We start from the raw sequence: 15,679 nt of genomic DNA, 5'->3' as shown, positions 1-15,679 counted from the left end.
TTATTTGCATTATTATTGCTTTTTATCTTTGCATGATGATTTGTTTGTAACATTGTAATTTTTTTTTTTGTGAGCTGTTTTTTGGAGTTTCTTTTTTGTTCTTTATTTGGTAAATTGCAATTTTTTTTTCGTTAACTATAATTTTTTTGGTGAACTGTAATTTTTATTTTGGTGAATTGTAATTTTTTTAGGTGAACTGTTTATATTTGTGATAAAGAATTATGTAATCTTCAACAGTTTATGTCGGCTCGTCAATTTTGTAAAAACTTCTGACTTAAAAATATTGTTATTTCTTGAGCATTTTTTTTTAATTATATTTAATTGATATTTACATTTTCTATAACTACTGTTTTGTTTTTTTTATTTACCTAGGTCATTTTATTTAATTTTCTACACAGCAACAATTAGAGTGTTATTATTTCAGAAGCATGGTACTGGTTGGAATCAGATAATTTTCATTTAATCTACTGCCTCCCGTTGCAATTTCTGTTAAAATATACTTAACTGCTTATATATTGTTACAATTTTTGAATACTTAAAGTCTTATTAATATACATCTATAAACTAACATAATACACGTTGCTAATGAGGTATAAGATTTAATAACAATTTATAATTTACTTCAAAATTTTTTCAAAAATATGTATTCATTTGTAATCTTTAAATTTATGTAAGTCTTCGTATTCATAATGTCTAAGTTTGCTGTTGTACATTGGTCTCTCAATAGAACTGTCTCTGTTGAATGGTATACATTTGTACTTAACAGGGCTTTTCTTGTAAATTACAAAGAAGGTGATATAAGATACACAAAACTTACTAATCAAGATGAAGGCCTCATTGAGAATGGTAAAGTTATATATGTGCTTGGTAGGCTTTAAATTTGAAAATGTTTTAAGTTTCTTTTGATATTTTATATTTAAAGTTGTTAATTATTGCAATTGTTTCCAGCATTTTAAATATTTCATATGACATTGTTAGTAGCCTTTTATGTATGTTGTATTACAAACATCTATTTTTAAAGATATATTTAACATTTATGAAATAGTTATTATACAATTATATTTAGACAGTTTGGAAGAAGCATTATTGAAAAAGAGGTCACTTATCAAGAAAAAGAAAGATAAGAAGTTGCTAAACATAACAAATGAAATTGAGGTTTATATATTATGAAATTTACTTTGAACAAGATCAGTTTAAACTCTGAATAAAACTTTGTTTACTTTTTAAGATTCTGTTTGAGTTGAATATATAACAGTTCAGCATATGGAGTTATTGTTGGTAAGTTTATTCTACTAATAGTTCCATTTATAAAAATGGCTTAAACTCTTCAATAATGGAAACTCATCGAAACCATAGAATATTGAAAAAGTAGACATTAAACATAAACAAAAATTGATTAACCTATCCTGTTTATTCATAAAATATAATTTTGTGTCATATATTTTTACTATATCTAGAATACTCATTAAAAAAAGATTTTGCTAAGAAGCTAACAACATTGTACACAAAAATAGAAAGTAAGTAAGCAGTCATTTGTATTCCAAATGAAAAACTGACATAGCTGAGATCAATTTTGGCAATTCTAGTTTTTTTTTACAATAATAAGAATTTTATTATATAATGTTTTAGAAATTTTAAATGGAATTATAATAACTAAACATTTGTGATTTACATCATCAGCTGTTTTATGACTATTACTAGTTATTCTAGTGTACTTCATTTTCTTTTAGACATTCACTGCTTTAGACCATTCAGTAGAATTAAATGCCCAACTTTTAAATAAATATTCAATTTTGAAACTTTTATTTTGCCCTAATTTTTATGATATCTTCTGTTTTATAACACCCTTTGTTTTAAATACCCTCAGTTTTATAATGCCCTATGTTTTAAAAAGTATGGATTTTATTTTACTTTTAGGGCTTGTTAGCAAAGCAGAAAAAGGTGACCTAAGCAAAGAGTTGCCAATAAAGAAGAAAAAAAATGTTGATTTCTCCAACCCCCGACAACCCATTCAAAACCATTTCCATTACATTTACAACCAACAAATTCACAAATACCACCTCTTTTATCACAAACATTACCAGCAACTCCTCCATTCTCAACCCAATCCTAATCCAAACAATTTCATTATTTTTCAACTAATGACTCCATTAATGATCATCCTGATTCCTCTCTTTTACTTAACAATCATAATTCGTTTCATTAAAATTTGCTTAATTCAATTGATTTCAATCAGAAAACATTCAATCGACCTCAAATTCATTTCAAATGCCTCCTTCATCTTCTTCACTACCAGTATATTCTGTTCCACAAGCGCCACCACCATTAATGCATTCACAATTAATATCGCTAACAAATTTATACCTTCCACTATCAATGCATTCACAACTATCAGAACAACTACCAGCACATTCATTAGTTTCCCATTCAACACAGCCAACAGATTATATACGCAGTGACAAAGAAGTCACTGAAAACATGATTCCTAATAGGGTCTTAACAGCAACCACAGGAAAAAAGCTGGTCAAACAGTTATTAGGCCATTTTTATGAGAGAAATAAGTTGGTGAATGCTTTGCTATCAGAAAAAAAAGGCTCTTTAAATTTTTCTGTTTCAAAAAAAGGTAGCCTTGATCCAGCTGTGTTGCATTTGATAACATTTAACAACATTCAATTCAATTCAAGAATCTGCTAATCTGCAATTTTTACAGAACTTACAATATACAAGTTTCTAAACTTTTCAAAAAATGATGTCAGTGTTGTGCTCTGTGAAATAATTAGACCGCTGAACTTGTTTATGATTTTTTTGCCTGAAAATATGCTTATCAAATTACGCTAAATGATTTTGCTTTATTAAGATTTTTTGTGAAATATAATTTTAAATAGAAAAAAATTTAATTTAAGCTTAAATAAATGTAAACCATTTAAATGCATCAAATAAGCACTATCGAGATAATTATCTCGATCGATTTAAATAAAGAAACAATCATAATGTATAGTAAAGATCCACAATAAACTTACATAAACTTGTTTTTAACAAAACCTGAACCAAGGTCATTAAAAAAAATTGACTTTAATATTAGTGAATTCACTTTTTATTTTCTTGTTAAAAATTTATGAAAGTTTGTATTTATATTTAAGATAATTGTTTATTTATACATTGTACTTCTATTTTTAGTATCATTTATTCTTAAATAAATGTTATATTAAACATTTTTATTTTTCTATGCTTAATTAGTCTTATTTCACGCTTATTGGTTTTAAATATTTAAAATATTTATGAACGTTTTAGAAAATATATATCCTAAAAAACTACATCCTAAAAAATAAAAAACCAGCGAATTCGCTAAACTTTCATTTTTTATATATAAATATGAAAGTTAGCTAGAAAAGTTCACTGGGTTTTGGAACAAGATTACTGGAAGTTTGCTGGAAAAGTTCACCAAAAGTTCACTGGGTTTTGAAACAAGTTCACTGGAAAAGATCACTGGTTTTGGAACATTTTTTCACTGGAAGTTCACTTGGTTTTTTTGTAAGAGTTGAACATTTTGAAGTTATTTTTATTTCTAGTTTGATTGAAGTTTTGATGTGATTTAGTTTAATTCAAAGCTTAACTATTTCATTTATTTATTTTTAAGAACTTAAATCAGTAAGCAGTTATCTTGATATAAAAAACTTTTTTTCTTTTTTATATTTATGTAAAGATAACAAATTCTACTCATTTTTTGAAGTTTTAGATTTAAATTTTCAACAATGGGGAAGAAACGTGATACTAATACAATAAAAAATACTGAAATCTTTTACAGAATACACTATAATCTCATTAAAATATTCCACAAGTTGTTAAGGTTTCTCATCAAACCATAATACATGCGAGGAAAAAAATTGATACTGCAGATGAGTTTGGTCAAAGGAGACCAACTAACCGTAAAACAACACCAAGAGTAGACTAAAATATCTCAATGGTGAACTGAAAAAAGCCACAAAAAGTATTGACTATATCCAGAAGTATATCCAGACTATTTGCAAAAGCCTGAAATAAGAGGGATGCATACTGTCCAACCAAGAAACAAAAACTAACACCTTCCATGATGAAAATAAAGATTGATTAGGCCTTAAAATCACCTCCATTGGTTTGTTGAGGATTTGTGATGTGTAATGTGTGTGCCACCTTTTTATAGTTTTTATTTAAATAAAAAAGTAATGTAGTAAGTAAATAAATGTAAAAATATATAAACAAACTTAATAAGTTAAAATATTTTTTTTATAGCTACTATTAGATGCTGAATTTTAAACAATAATTAATATTTATAAAAGCACTTATCATGAGTCAATGAAGCAATTAAGAAGTGAACAAAAAATCTTCAAAATATCAAAAATATCAAAATATAAAACTTGAAATGTTGTAACAATTTTATATAATACTCCAACAAGTTTTTAATTTTAATTTTTAATTTTTAGTAAAACTTTTTATTCTTTTATATTTGTGATTTGATTTTATAAAGCTTATTAAGTTGATGAGTTGATGGAGAATATAAAAACGAAAATAAATAAAAAATTTTAAACACAAAATATGAAAAATCACATTAATACTGAACAATACTAATAAAAAATTTGTATCAACTAAATAAATATTATGCAACAATAAAATCAAATATAAATATTTAAAATCAAGCAAAAATATTGAACAAAAAGATAATTCTTAATATAAGTTTTTTTAACAAAATAAACTATAAAATTTTGTCAAACTTTTTTTAGAACGACTTAGAAAAATGCAAAAATGTCTATTTACTTTTATAAATAAAATGCAATAAATAATAAATGATAATAAATAAGAAATTAAAACATAAAAATAATAAATGTACTAAGTAAAAATATTCTTTTCATTTAATTTCAGTTTTAATAAATCTTTTATTAATTTTTTACTTAAGAGTCATTTTTTGTAAGAATCAGACAGTCAATGGAAGTGACCTCCTCCAAACTGCTTGAATTTTTTATATATTGATCAGAATATAGAAAAAACCTGTTGAGGAAAAAAAAAATTTTCAAAAATGTTTCGTTCACTCGGAATCTGGGCTTAAATTTTTGAGATTTTTTTAAAAATTTTTAGAAATTTAGTTTTTGCCACCTTTGAACCCATTTTTTTGGCAAGGCAAAAAGTTGCACATAGCTTTTGTAGTTAATATCAGACGTAACCCAAAAGCTCTCTCCAAAAAATATAAAAAAGTTGCGTGACACTGTGCGGTTGGCTAATTATCATAGTTCAAAAGTATAAAATCAATCACTTTTGTCAATTTTTAATCGGAGTTAATTCTAGCGGCGAAGTGTTGCACACAATTTTTCTTTTAGGATTTGAAATTATCAAAGGTATTGAGTCTAAAAATGCAAAGAAAGTTATGTGATACCTAAGGCCTATTAATATATTAAGGCTTGAAATTGGAAAAAAATGTTTTAGTATACTTACAAAATGAACCATTACGGCAGAGGCGCTTAGTTTTGTAAAAATGTAAACATATCCAACTGTCAATACAAAAAGGTCCTAACATAATAATAAAAAAAATTCGTGTGATCTTTAGATATTAAGTTAAAAATAAAGGTACAAATTGTTAAAAATGATTAAGTACAAAGAGATATTTTTTGGACACACAGATGAGGTTTTCGCTCACAATAAAATTTCTATCATCCAAAATTAGCATTTTGCATTACACAAAACATTGCACGTAATGTTAAGAAAAAATTTAAGCGTTTCTGAGTATGATATAGAAATCATAACAATTGAAATAAATAATAATAAAAAACAATACATGATCAGAAGTGAATTATTTAAATTTACGTCATAACCAAATAACTTGTGGTGATCGAATGGAAGAAGAATCGCTGATATCACGATTGTGGAGAAACAAGTTAGTGGGCGGTTGTTTACTTTACCATAAAAATGTCTTACTTTATTTTAACGATCTTTAAAATTTGCATAAATAGAGTAGATATTTTATCATTGTTATTGAGAAATAGGTACTGCATAAATAGAACTTGTTTTTAGTTGAGTATGAAACAAAACAAACATTTTTATGAAAACTGTTGTTGCTTTTCAAAAGGAAATTGTGGATCATTCAAAAAACATAAAATTATAAACAAAATGTTCTACATTCATCAGCTGGGAGATGTTGATGTTAAGAAACACCTCATCAACTTAAAGGTAATTATGTATTTTAAATTTACGCAGACTGTAATATAATTTTTATAATTACATACTTTATAACTTCTCTGCAATAAGATTTTGAGACAAAGTTCTTTAAACAAAAAAAAATAGCTCTTTTAATTAATTCCTCACTCTTTTAATAAATAATCACTAAATTAATCACACTCTTGCAATATTGTATTTTAATAATAACAACAATGTATTTCAAACTTGTAAACATTTTTCGTGAAGAGTCAGATTATAAACAATGCTTTAAATGACACACTTAATAATTGTTTAAAAAATTGTTTTTAGGTCATGCGATTAAACGATAATAATATTTGGGAAGAAAATGGACTTATTGCAAATAGACTTAAAAGAAATCTTGAAAAGGATGAACAAATATGTGCTTTTCACCGGTACACGTTTGGTATTGCATGGAGTCCTCCAAAAACATGCTTTCATCCTCACCATCTAAATATAAAAGGAAAAAAATCTCCCGCTTTAAGGGCGTCACCAATACATGTTGTCATATCAATGTCAAAGCGATACAATGAAGTATTTTCAGTTGGTGCAATGCTGTGTTTTACCCATTTAAAGCAAGAAACTGCTTTATCTAGAGTCAACGAAAACACCAATATATGTACAGAAACACAAACACAACAAGAACAAACATATATGACACCTGCTACTCCAGATGAAGAATTTGATCCCGGTGAAATTAATGTTTCACAGGAGATTTTGGACGAATCTCTAAGAAGCCGTGAGAGTGTAACTGAGGTTCTTAATGCAAGTCCAATAAAATTTAGATTAAAAAGGAAGTTCGAATATCTGGAAGATACTACTAAAGATAAGTTAAAACGCAAATATGTTCGCCTAGAAAACTTATTAAAGAAAAAATTTGCGGAAGCTGTTGCTCCTGGACAAGAGGAAATACTTATAGATTTTCTTAACAGTAAAAATGTTGATGAAATAAATTGCCCTCTCCCAATTGAAATTATTCGTGCTCAGAAAGTATATAAGCAAAGTGATTCCATGGGAAAGTTAGTTATCCTCTCATTATTAGACCATACCAAGTATACCAAAAAGTTTATAATGAACACATTTGAGTGTACCAAACATCGTATAGAAACAGCAAGAAAATGGCATGCATCTCATAAAGGGTTGGCATTTCCAGAGAAGAAAGTATTCGTCCGATCTAGTCTTGATCAAACAAAGTGTGAACATTTCTTAGACTTTATATTTACAAGCGGTATTTTGCATGATGTTGCTTATGGAATAACCAAATTAAAATACGACAGCGGTGAAGAACAAAAGATAGTGCATGCAATACTGACGACAAAATATAGCCACGCTATCATGTTCTATCGAAAAAGTTGTAGTGAAAACAATTATATACCATTATCTGATTCAAGTTTGTGGAAAGTATTGCATGCAATAAAACCTTCAAGTCGAAAAAGCTTAGCTGGATTAGATGATGTTACTGCTTCAGGCATGAATGGTTTTCAAACATTACAAAAATTGGCACAAAGATTTAGTTCTAAATCTCTCGAAGCTGCCCTTGAAAAAGGAAAAAGGTATTTGAAAACAAGTTATCAAACCAATTGTAGTGTCAATGACTCAAACATTTCTTCTCATAGCTCAAAACATGCCTTATCAGATCCATCTGAAAAAAATCTTCAATCCAACACAGAGATATCAGAAGTGGTATGTGCCGATTGCTATGATTTATGCAAAGCTATCGAGATGATCAAAGAACTAACAATTCAAAATTCTGACGATGCTGATTCTATTTATGATTTGGAAATTGCTGTAAAGGATGTATTCAACTACATAAAACACCTGATGAGAGATTCTCAACAGAAAAAGGCAAAAATCGAAGCTTTTAAGCAATTAAACGATGAAACTGCTTTCTGGCTTAAAGATTTTTGTCAAAAAATTCTTCCGGTTCGATACAGAAAGGGCCAAAGAGAGTATTTTGGCAAGAAAGGAATGAGTTTACATGTGGATATATTCTTCATAAAAATAGCAGGAAAGTTATTCAAACGTGTTTACTTTACTTCAATGTATAGGTGTGATCAGGGAATAGGTGATGTTGTTTCGTTAGCCACTGCAGTTTTAGACCAATTCAGAATTGATCAACCGCATATCAAGAAAATGTTTACCAAATCTGATAATGCCGGCTGCTATCAGGGAAATCTTTCAGCTGAAGCAATCTACAATGTATGCAAAGAGAGAGATATAAAGTTGCTGAGATAAAACTAATTTTTAAATGGAAAAACATTTAAATGTTTGATTTATGTTTTATTTAATTAGTAATATAGTTATCTTGATGTTAGATTTTTGTTCAGTTTTCAATTCATGTTATATCATGCGTGTGACAAAATCACACGAATTTTTTTTATTATTATGTTAGGACCTTTTTGTATTGACAGTTGGATATGTTTATATTTTTACAAAACTAAGCGCCTCTGCTTAATGGTTCATTTTGTAAGTATACTAAAACATTTTTTTCCAATTTCAAGCCTTAATATATTAATAGGCCTTAGGTATCACATAACTTTCTTTGCATTTTTAGACTCAATACCTTTGATAATTTCAAATCCTAAAAGAAAAATTGTGTGCAACACTTCGCCGCTAGAATTAACTCCGATTAAAAATTGACAAAAGTGATTGATTTTATACTTTTGAACTATGATAATTAGCCAACCGCACAGTGTCACGCAACTTTTTTATATTTTTTGGAGAGAGCTTTTGGGTTACGTCTGATATTAACTACAAAAGCTATGTGCAACTTTTTGCCTTGCCAAAAAAATGGGTTCAAAGGTGGCAAAAACTAAATTTCTAAAAATTTTTAAAAAAATCTCAAAAATTTAAGCCCAGATTCCGAGTGAACGAAACATTTTTGAAATTTTTTTTTTTCCCCAACAGGTTTTTTCTATATTCTGATCAATATATAAAAAATTCAAGCAATATGGAGGAGGTCACTTCCACAGTTTCAGGAATTTGCCTGATTCTTAGAAAAAACGGCTCTTAATTACTTGCTAAACTACAAAACCGTTCATTATGTGGAGACATGGTCATATTTTTATGTTGATACAAGAAGATAAAAATATCAACAAAAAAATTCTCATATCAAAACCTCATTTCAAAAAAGATTCTGCTAAAATACACTCAAAATTAATGTTAGAAGGTAAAGGACACAGTGCATTAAAATATATATTTTAAACCAATGATTGCGAAGGCAGTCTGTTAACTATTAATGATACATTATTAAAAGAATCTCTAAATATCCTAAAGTGGCACCAATACAACATAAAACTACGTAGGCCAATACAAATATTTCCATTACCTTTTTGATAGTTTAGATGAACTGATGGAAGGAAAGGCAGAATGTTTAACTAGAGGTGCAGCAGGTCCTTTAAATCTTGACACCAATCGATACAAACTGATTTTATCAAGTAAAAATTATTATAAAGAAGAAAAAGAACTCAGAGAACAAACTACAATCCTAACAGAAAAATTTGCAATTTCAATTGTTGATTTATCCACCCTTAAGTAGTTAACAGCTTGTCACTTGATTTTCTTAAGCAAATCTGAGGGTAGAGTTAGACCAATCGGTATTAGAGAAATTCTGAAACAAATAATTGGGAAAATGATATGATGGGTTCTAAAGATGTATCATGTGCAGATAAACTTACATCTCTAAAACATGGTAGGACACCACTGAATGAGCAAAATATGGCTACTTTGTTAATGAATCAAATTCACTGATTACTGTCAAGAATATAACCAAACTCAGTAAAACAAAAATGGTATTTAAAACACTGAAACTAATTTACAACTAAAGGGAAGAGACATCTGAGAGCTGAATTGGAACCAGGGTCAGAACCAGCATTTTTTGTTGTTTGAAATGAAGTAAACTCCGAAGATTTTTATGTTTATACTGATGTCAATTAAGGATGCTTTGAAAAAGTTTTGATTGGAGTCTGAGAACTAAAAAGCCCCAATATTTTTGCCTCACCTGCCCTAAACATGAGAGCAACAAGTTATACTTAATTTACTATTCTTAACTAAACTGATATTCATCAATAAATTTTAAAACTCATAGAATAATCTCTTGGCGTTCAAAAGTTATGACTATATAAAGTTTGAACCCCCCTTAATTTAAGGGTTACAAATTTGTAACCCCCTTAAATTGATTTTTAAACTTTAAATGGTCATAATTTTAAATGCTGAGTGTTTATACTATGAAACTTAAAATTTATCAATGAATATAAGAGCAGGTGGGCTTTTTAGTTCCCAGGCTCCAATCATCACACTATTTTGCAAAGCATCTTAATTAAGCTATCCTACTATGGTATTAGAGGAGTCTCAAACTCTTGGTTCAAATCTTTCCTTATTAATAGAACTTAATTAGTATCCATTAGTGGGATGAGCTCAGACTTAAACGATATCAAAGTACGTGTTCCTCAGGGATCTGTCCTTGGCCCTTTCTTGTTTGTTATTTATATAATGACATGCCTAAAGCTTTAAAATTTTGTAGTCCAACAATTTGCAGATGACACAAACCTTCTCTATTTTAATAAGTCTATAAAAAAATCAACAAATATGTTAACTATGATCTTAAAAAACTATGCCTCTGGCTAAATGCCAACAAAATTTCCCTCAACTCCAAAAAAACTGGTTTAATATTATTTAAAAGTCGTCACAAAAAATTAGATCAGCAGCTCAAAATTAAGTTAAATGGGAAAAAACTTTGGTGCAAAAAATTTGTAAACTACTTGGGTATAAAGCTAGACGAAAACTTAGCCTGGACTTACCATTATAACGATTTATCTAATAAGTTGAATAGATCCCTTGCCATCCTTTCAAAGCTAAGACATTTTATACAACAAAAAACTTTAAAATCTATTTACAATGCTTTGTTTCACTCTCATCTCACATATTGCCTTCTATCATGGAGTCAAAACATAAGTATTTTAAATCGCCTATTTATCATCCAGAAAAAAGCAGTCAGGGTTATTAAATTTCTACCAAACAATTCACATACATTCCCATCATTTAACACACTACAAATTTGCACACTGCATGATATAATCAAAATTGAAAATTGTTTATTTATTCACAGCTGCCTAATCAAAAAGCTAACTTTAATAAATGGTTTTTCTTAAATTTTCTAAAAATTTAATAAATGGTTTTTCTTAAATTTTCTAAAAAATTCTTGCAGAGGTGCACTGAGTGTGCAAAAATATAATACAAAATCCTACGGCAAACATTCCTTTAAATACTCTGCATTATTGGACTGGAATCAAATTCAAAATAAAATAAAATCAATCTCTTTTAGTAACATTAAAAAATATGTTCTCAAAATCAAATTAAAATACTACTTGCTACATCAAGATAAATAGAAACAACAGTAGTATCACTGGTGATAATAGATAATCACCGTAAAAAATATATAAGATACAAATATGAATGTAGACTAATTGCAACCTTTTGTGAGTGTATTATTTTGTATGCTTCTTTTTTTTTTTTCTTTTCTTTTCTTTTGTTTTGTTTTGTTCATGGTCACTCTCCTCGATTTAGCTTATCTATATGAGAGTGAACTATCCAGAATGTTGACTGTACAAATATTTTTTATAATGTATAACATTCTTATGTAAAACATCTATATTTCTGGTAAATATATTGCTTTTTGTTGTTGTTATTTGACATAAGTATAAACATATTAATATTTGGAGTTAGCTCCATTCTGGAAGTTACCTATCTTAAACACCAAAAATGCTGGATCTGCCTTTGTTAGGAAGTGAAGAATTTAAAGAAAAATATATTAAAGAAACAGTCTCTAGTTGGTATAAAGAGATAGTGTGCTTATCAATAATGCTGAAACACAACCACATGCCACATATTCAGCTTACATTTATGGTCAACAACATAAATTCTATTATTTGAAAACAATACAAGAAATTAAATTGTTTCTAAAACCTTTAGATGAATTAATAAATTCAAAACTTCTCACATCTATAACAGATGTACAGATAATTCTAGATTTATATGCGACAATATACTAATTATATAACATTTTCCCTATATATACTTATTAAGCAAAAATTGAAATTTTGATATCTTAATAATTTAAAAAATATAATTAGCAGCAAGGCTTCTGATTACAGTATTATTTATTACGATAATTATAATTCATTACAAAAACAACAAAAATCAAAGCATTGAAAACTAAAAATTTAAGTTTAGAAAAAATCATAAACAATATTTCGATTTGGTTTATTGCTATTTTTTTTATTGTTGTGTTTTTTGAAACAACCAATAATAAAGTTCTCTTTAATTTCTTGTTGAATTTTATTAAATAAAACCTCATGATTTTAACAACAAGATTCAAAACTTTTTCTAGAAAACTAAAATAAAAAGATTCATAATAAAAACAAACATATGACTCCATAATAAAAAAAAACAAGTTGACCTTCCATACCAGGAGAACTTCTAAAAGAAGATCTCCTGGTATGGAAGGTCAACTTTGTTCTTACTTTACTTACTCTATCATTATCTATTATTATTATTTATACCCTATTATTACCTATACTCTATAATTATCTATACTCTATTATTATTCTATACTCTATAATTATCTATACTCTATTATTATTCTATACTCTATTACTATCTATACTCTACTATTATCTATACTTTATTATTATCTATACTCTATTATTATCTATACTATATTATTATCTATACTCTATTATTATTCTATACTCTATTATTATCTATACTATATTATTATCTATATTAACTATTATTATCTATACAATATTATTATCTACACTCTATTATTATTATTATTATTATTATCTATACTCTATTATTATCTATATTAACTATTATTATCTATATTATCTATTATTACTTATTCTTACTCTATTTACTCTACCACATCTAAAAAACAGACACCACTGCCTTTAGCTGCTTTTTAAAAAATGATTGTGTAATTTTTTTAATGTTTTTAACACTTCTAGTAAGAGAAAACTCCTGATCTAAGATTTTGGTTTTCTCATAGCTACATCTAGAATCCATCTAATAACTCTTTATTCTTTTCATGTCTGTGAAAAAGAATTAATTTTTATGTCTTACATTCTTTATTAGTATATGCCACTGTAAATTCCTAGTTTAGTGTTAAACTAATAAGCAAATATTGACTGTATAAACATTTATATGCAAGCTATATTCATTTATCTAAAAGCAGTAATGGTGTAGTGGTAGAGCTCTTGCTTTGTAGCAGGAGGTTTCAAGTTCAACCCTTGCCTGCCCTTGGTAGTACTGTGTTTAACTTGTTTCTCTGCAGAGTGACCTTTTCCTTCAAAGTTTGTATTTTGAAGTTAAAGAGTTGAGAGAAGGTTGTAACCACTATTAAAAAAAAAGTTGAGCACAGTCAAACGCCTCCTCAACTGTGGTACACAATATACTAATTAAAATAAAAATCAATAATAAAAATAATAGATATTATACACCTACTTAATTTAAAATATTTTAGATTATGTCATAAACTTTAATAAAATTGAGGAAAAACAAAATACCTAAAGTAGTCAATTTAAAATCTACTGAACCACTGGATACGTTTGAAGAAAAATATAACTTAGGAATATCAAATAAATACATTACATCAGTGCCATTATCTATTACAGCTTGTAAAGTTAACCATCCGTTAATCTTGTAGCCTGCAACATCTTTAGAAAATGGTTTATTGTTGGCAAATCGTAAACCAGAGATAGGAATCTATAATAGAAACTGATGCAAAAATAAATTAATAATTCTTTTATGCATAGCAGACTTGCAAACTATAAAAAAGAACTAATTTATATATATATATATATATATATATATATATATATATATATATATATATATATATATATATATATATATATATATATATATATATATATATGTATATGTATATATATATATATATATATATATATATATATATATATATATATATATATATATGTATATGTATATGTATATATATATATATATATATATATATATATATATATATATATATATATATATATATATATATATATATATATATATATATATAAATATATATATATGTATGTATGTATGTATGTATATATATATATATATATATACATATAACATGAACTAAAAAAATTAGCCTTTACGGAAAAATCATCAGTGTGGTATTGCTATGTGATGGAGTTTGAATCTAATTTTTTATTGCTTATGAAGTAAGCCACACTGCCACCTCAACACTACCACATTATAAACAAAGCATAAAAGCATTTTATGAATACAGTATCAACAATGAACTATTTTAACTAACTTAGTTTTTAATTTTTCAAAACGTAGTTAAAACTTAGTTAATACAAATATGCAGAACTTTTTAAATGTTAAAAATTCAAAATTATTAAAAAAACTTTTTTAAGATCTTTGTTTCCAAAATTCTTATCGTTATGAAGACTATATTGTTTATAACAATATTATATAATAATTATTAATACTATATTGTTTATTAAAATGTTATATAATATTAATTGAGACTATTGTTTATGACAATGTTATATAATAATTGTTAATGCTATACTGTTTATAACAATATTATATAATAGTTTATTTTTGGTGATAATTAATAATGAGTTTAGTGTGATAAGTAAAATGAAGTTATTACAATTTTAACAACTTTTAATACTATTAACCAACTATTGACCAGCTAGAATTGATTTACTTGACCAGCTCTTACTGATTGGCTTGATCAGCTATAATTAATTGGTTTGACTTGTTATAATTGATTGGCTTGATTAGCAATAATTAATTTACTTGACTAAGTATAATTGATGGGCTTGACCAGCTATAATTTATTTGCTTGACTAGCTATAACTGATTTGGAGAATTCAAAACAGCAATAATAGCATACTGCTAACTTACTAGTTGCTCATTTGACTATATTTTTATTTGTGTGATGATAAACTTATGAAGCATTAATAATTATTTTGATGGAGTAATAATTATAATAGTTAAAAATAGTATTTCAGTGAAAAATGAGATTAAATGAACCAAAACAATTAGTATAAAAGATGTTACAATGATTAACTAGGATTAATAGTATATGATTTATGTGAAACTATTTGTATCTCTCTAACCCTCTTTCCCCTATCTTCATCCCATAATATTATTAAAAAATCTCTAGGTTTTTTTTTAAATTAATCTATACATTATTCAATAAACCTATCTTTTTAAAAAAAATATTACTAATAAAAAGAAAACAAAAAAATTTAAAAACACTACAAAGGTGATTAAACTAATAACCTTACTTATTTTCAACAAAGAATATTAGCAGGGTTACCATTTAACAAGGTACATGACACTTTAAACATAGAATATGGTATTTTAAACAAAAAAGTTTAAGTAAAAGAGAAACTCTATTAAACTTTAGATCAAATTAAAACTTTTTAAATGT

The 15,679-nt window shown here is 26.7% G+C and overlaps 1 protein-coding gene across 10 annotated transcripts in view; it reads right to left on the bottom strand.

Annotated features, from left to right (window-relative positions):
- LOC105844737 (uncharacterized) overlaps positions 1-15,679 on the bottom strand; it is a 132,431-nt gene that overhangs the window by 84,187 nt on the left and 32,565 nt on the right. For all 10 annotated transcript variants that reach the window (XR_010640310.1, XR_010640311.1, XR_010640309.1 and 7 more), the window contains one exon: positions 13,770-13,968. Coding sequence is in view for 5 of the 10 variants with exons in the window: in XM_065804199.1 (XP_065660271.1) it covers positions 13,770-13,968 (199 nt within the window). In the remaining 5 variants the exon portion in view is untranslated. The remainder of the gene's footprint in view (positions 1-13,769; positions 13,969-15,679) is intronic.

This window comes from Hydra vulgaris, chromosome 08 (genome assembly GCF_038396675.1).
Source record: "Hydra vulgaris chromosome 08, alternate assembly HydraT2T_AEP".
NCBI lineage: Eukaryota > Metazoa > Cnidaria > Hydrozoa > Anthoathecata > Hydridae > Hydra > Hydra vulgaris.
The sequence above is the reverse complement of the archived record's forward strand: the minus strand, read 5'-3'. Positions and strand labels throughout refer to the sequence as shown.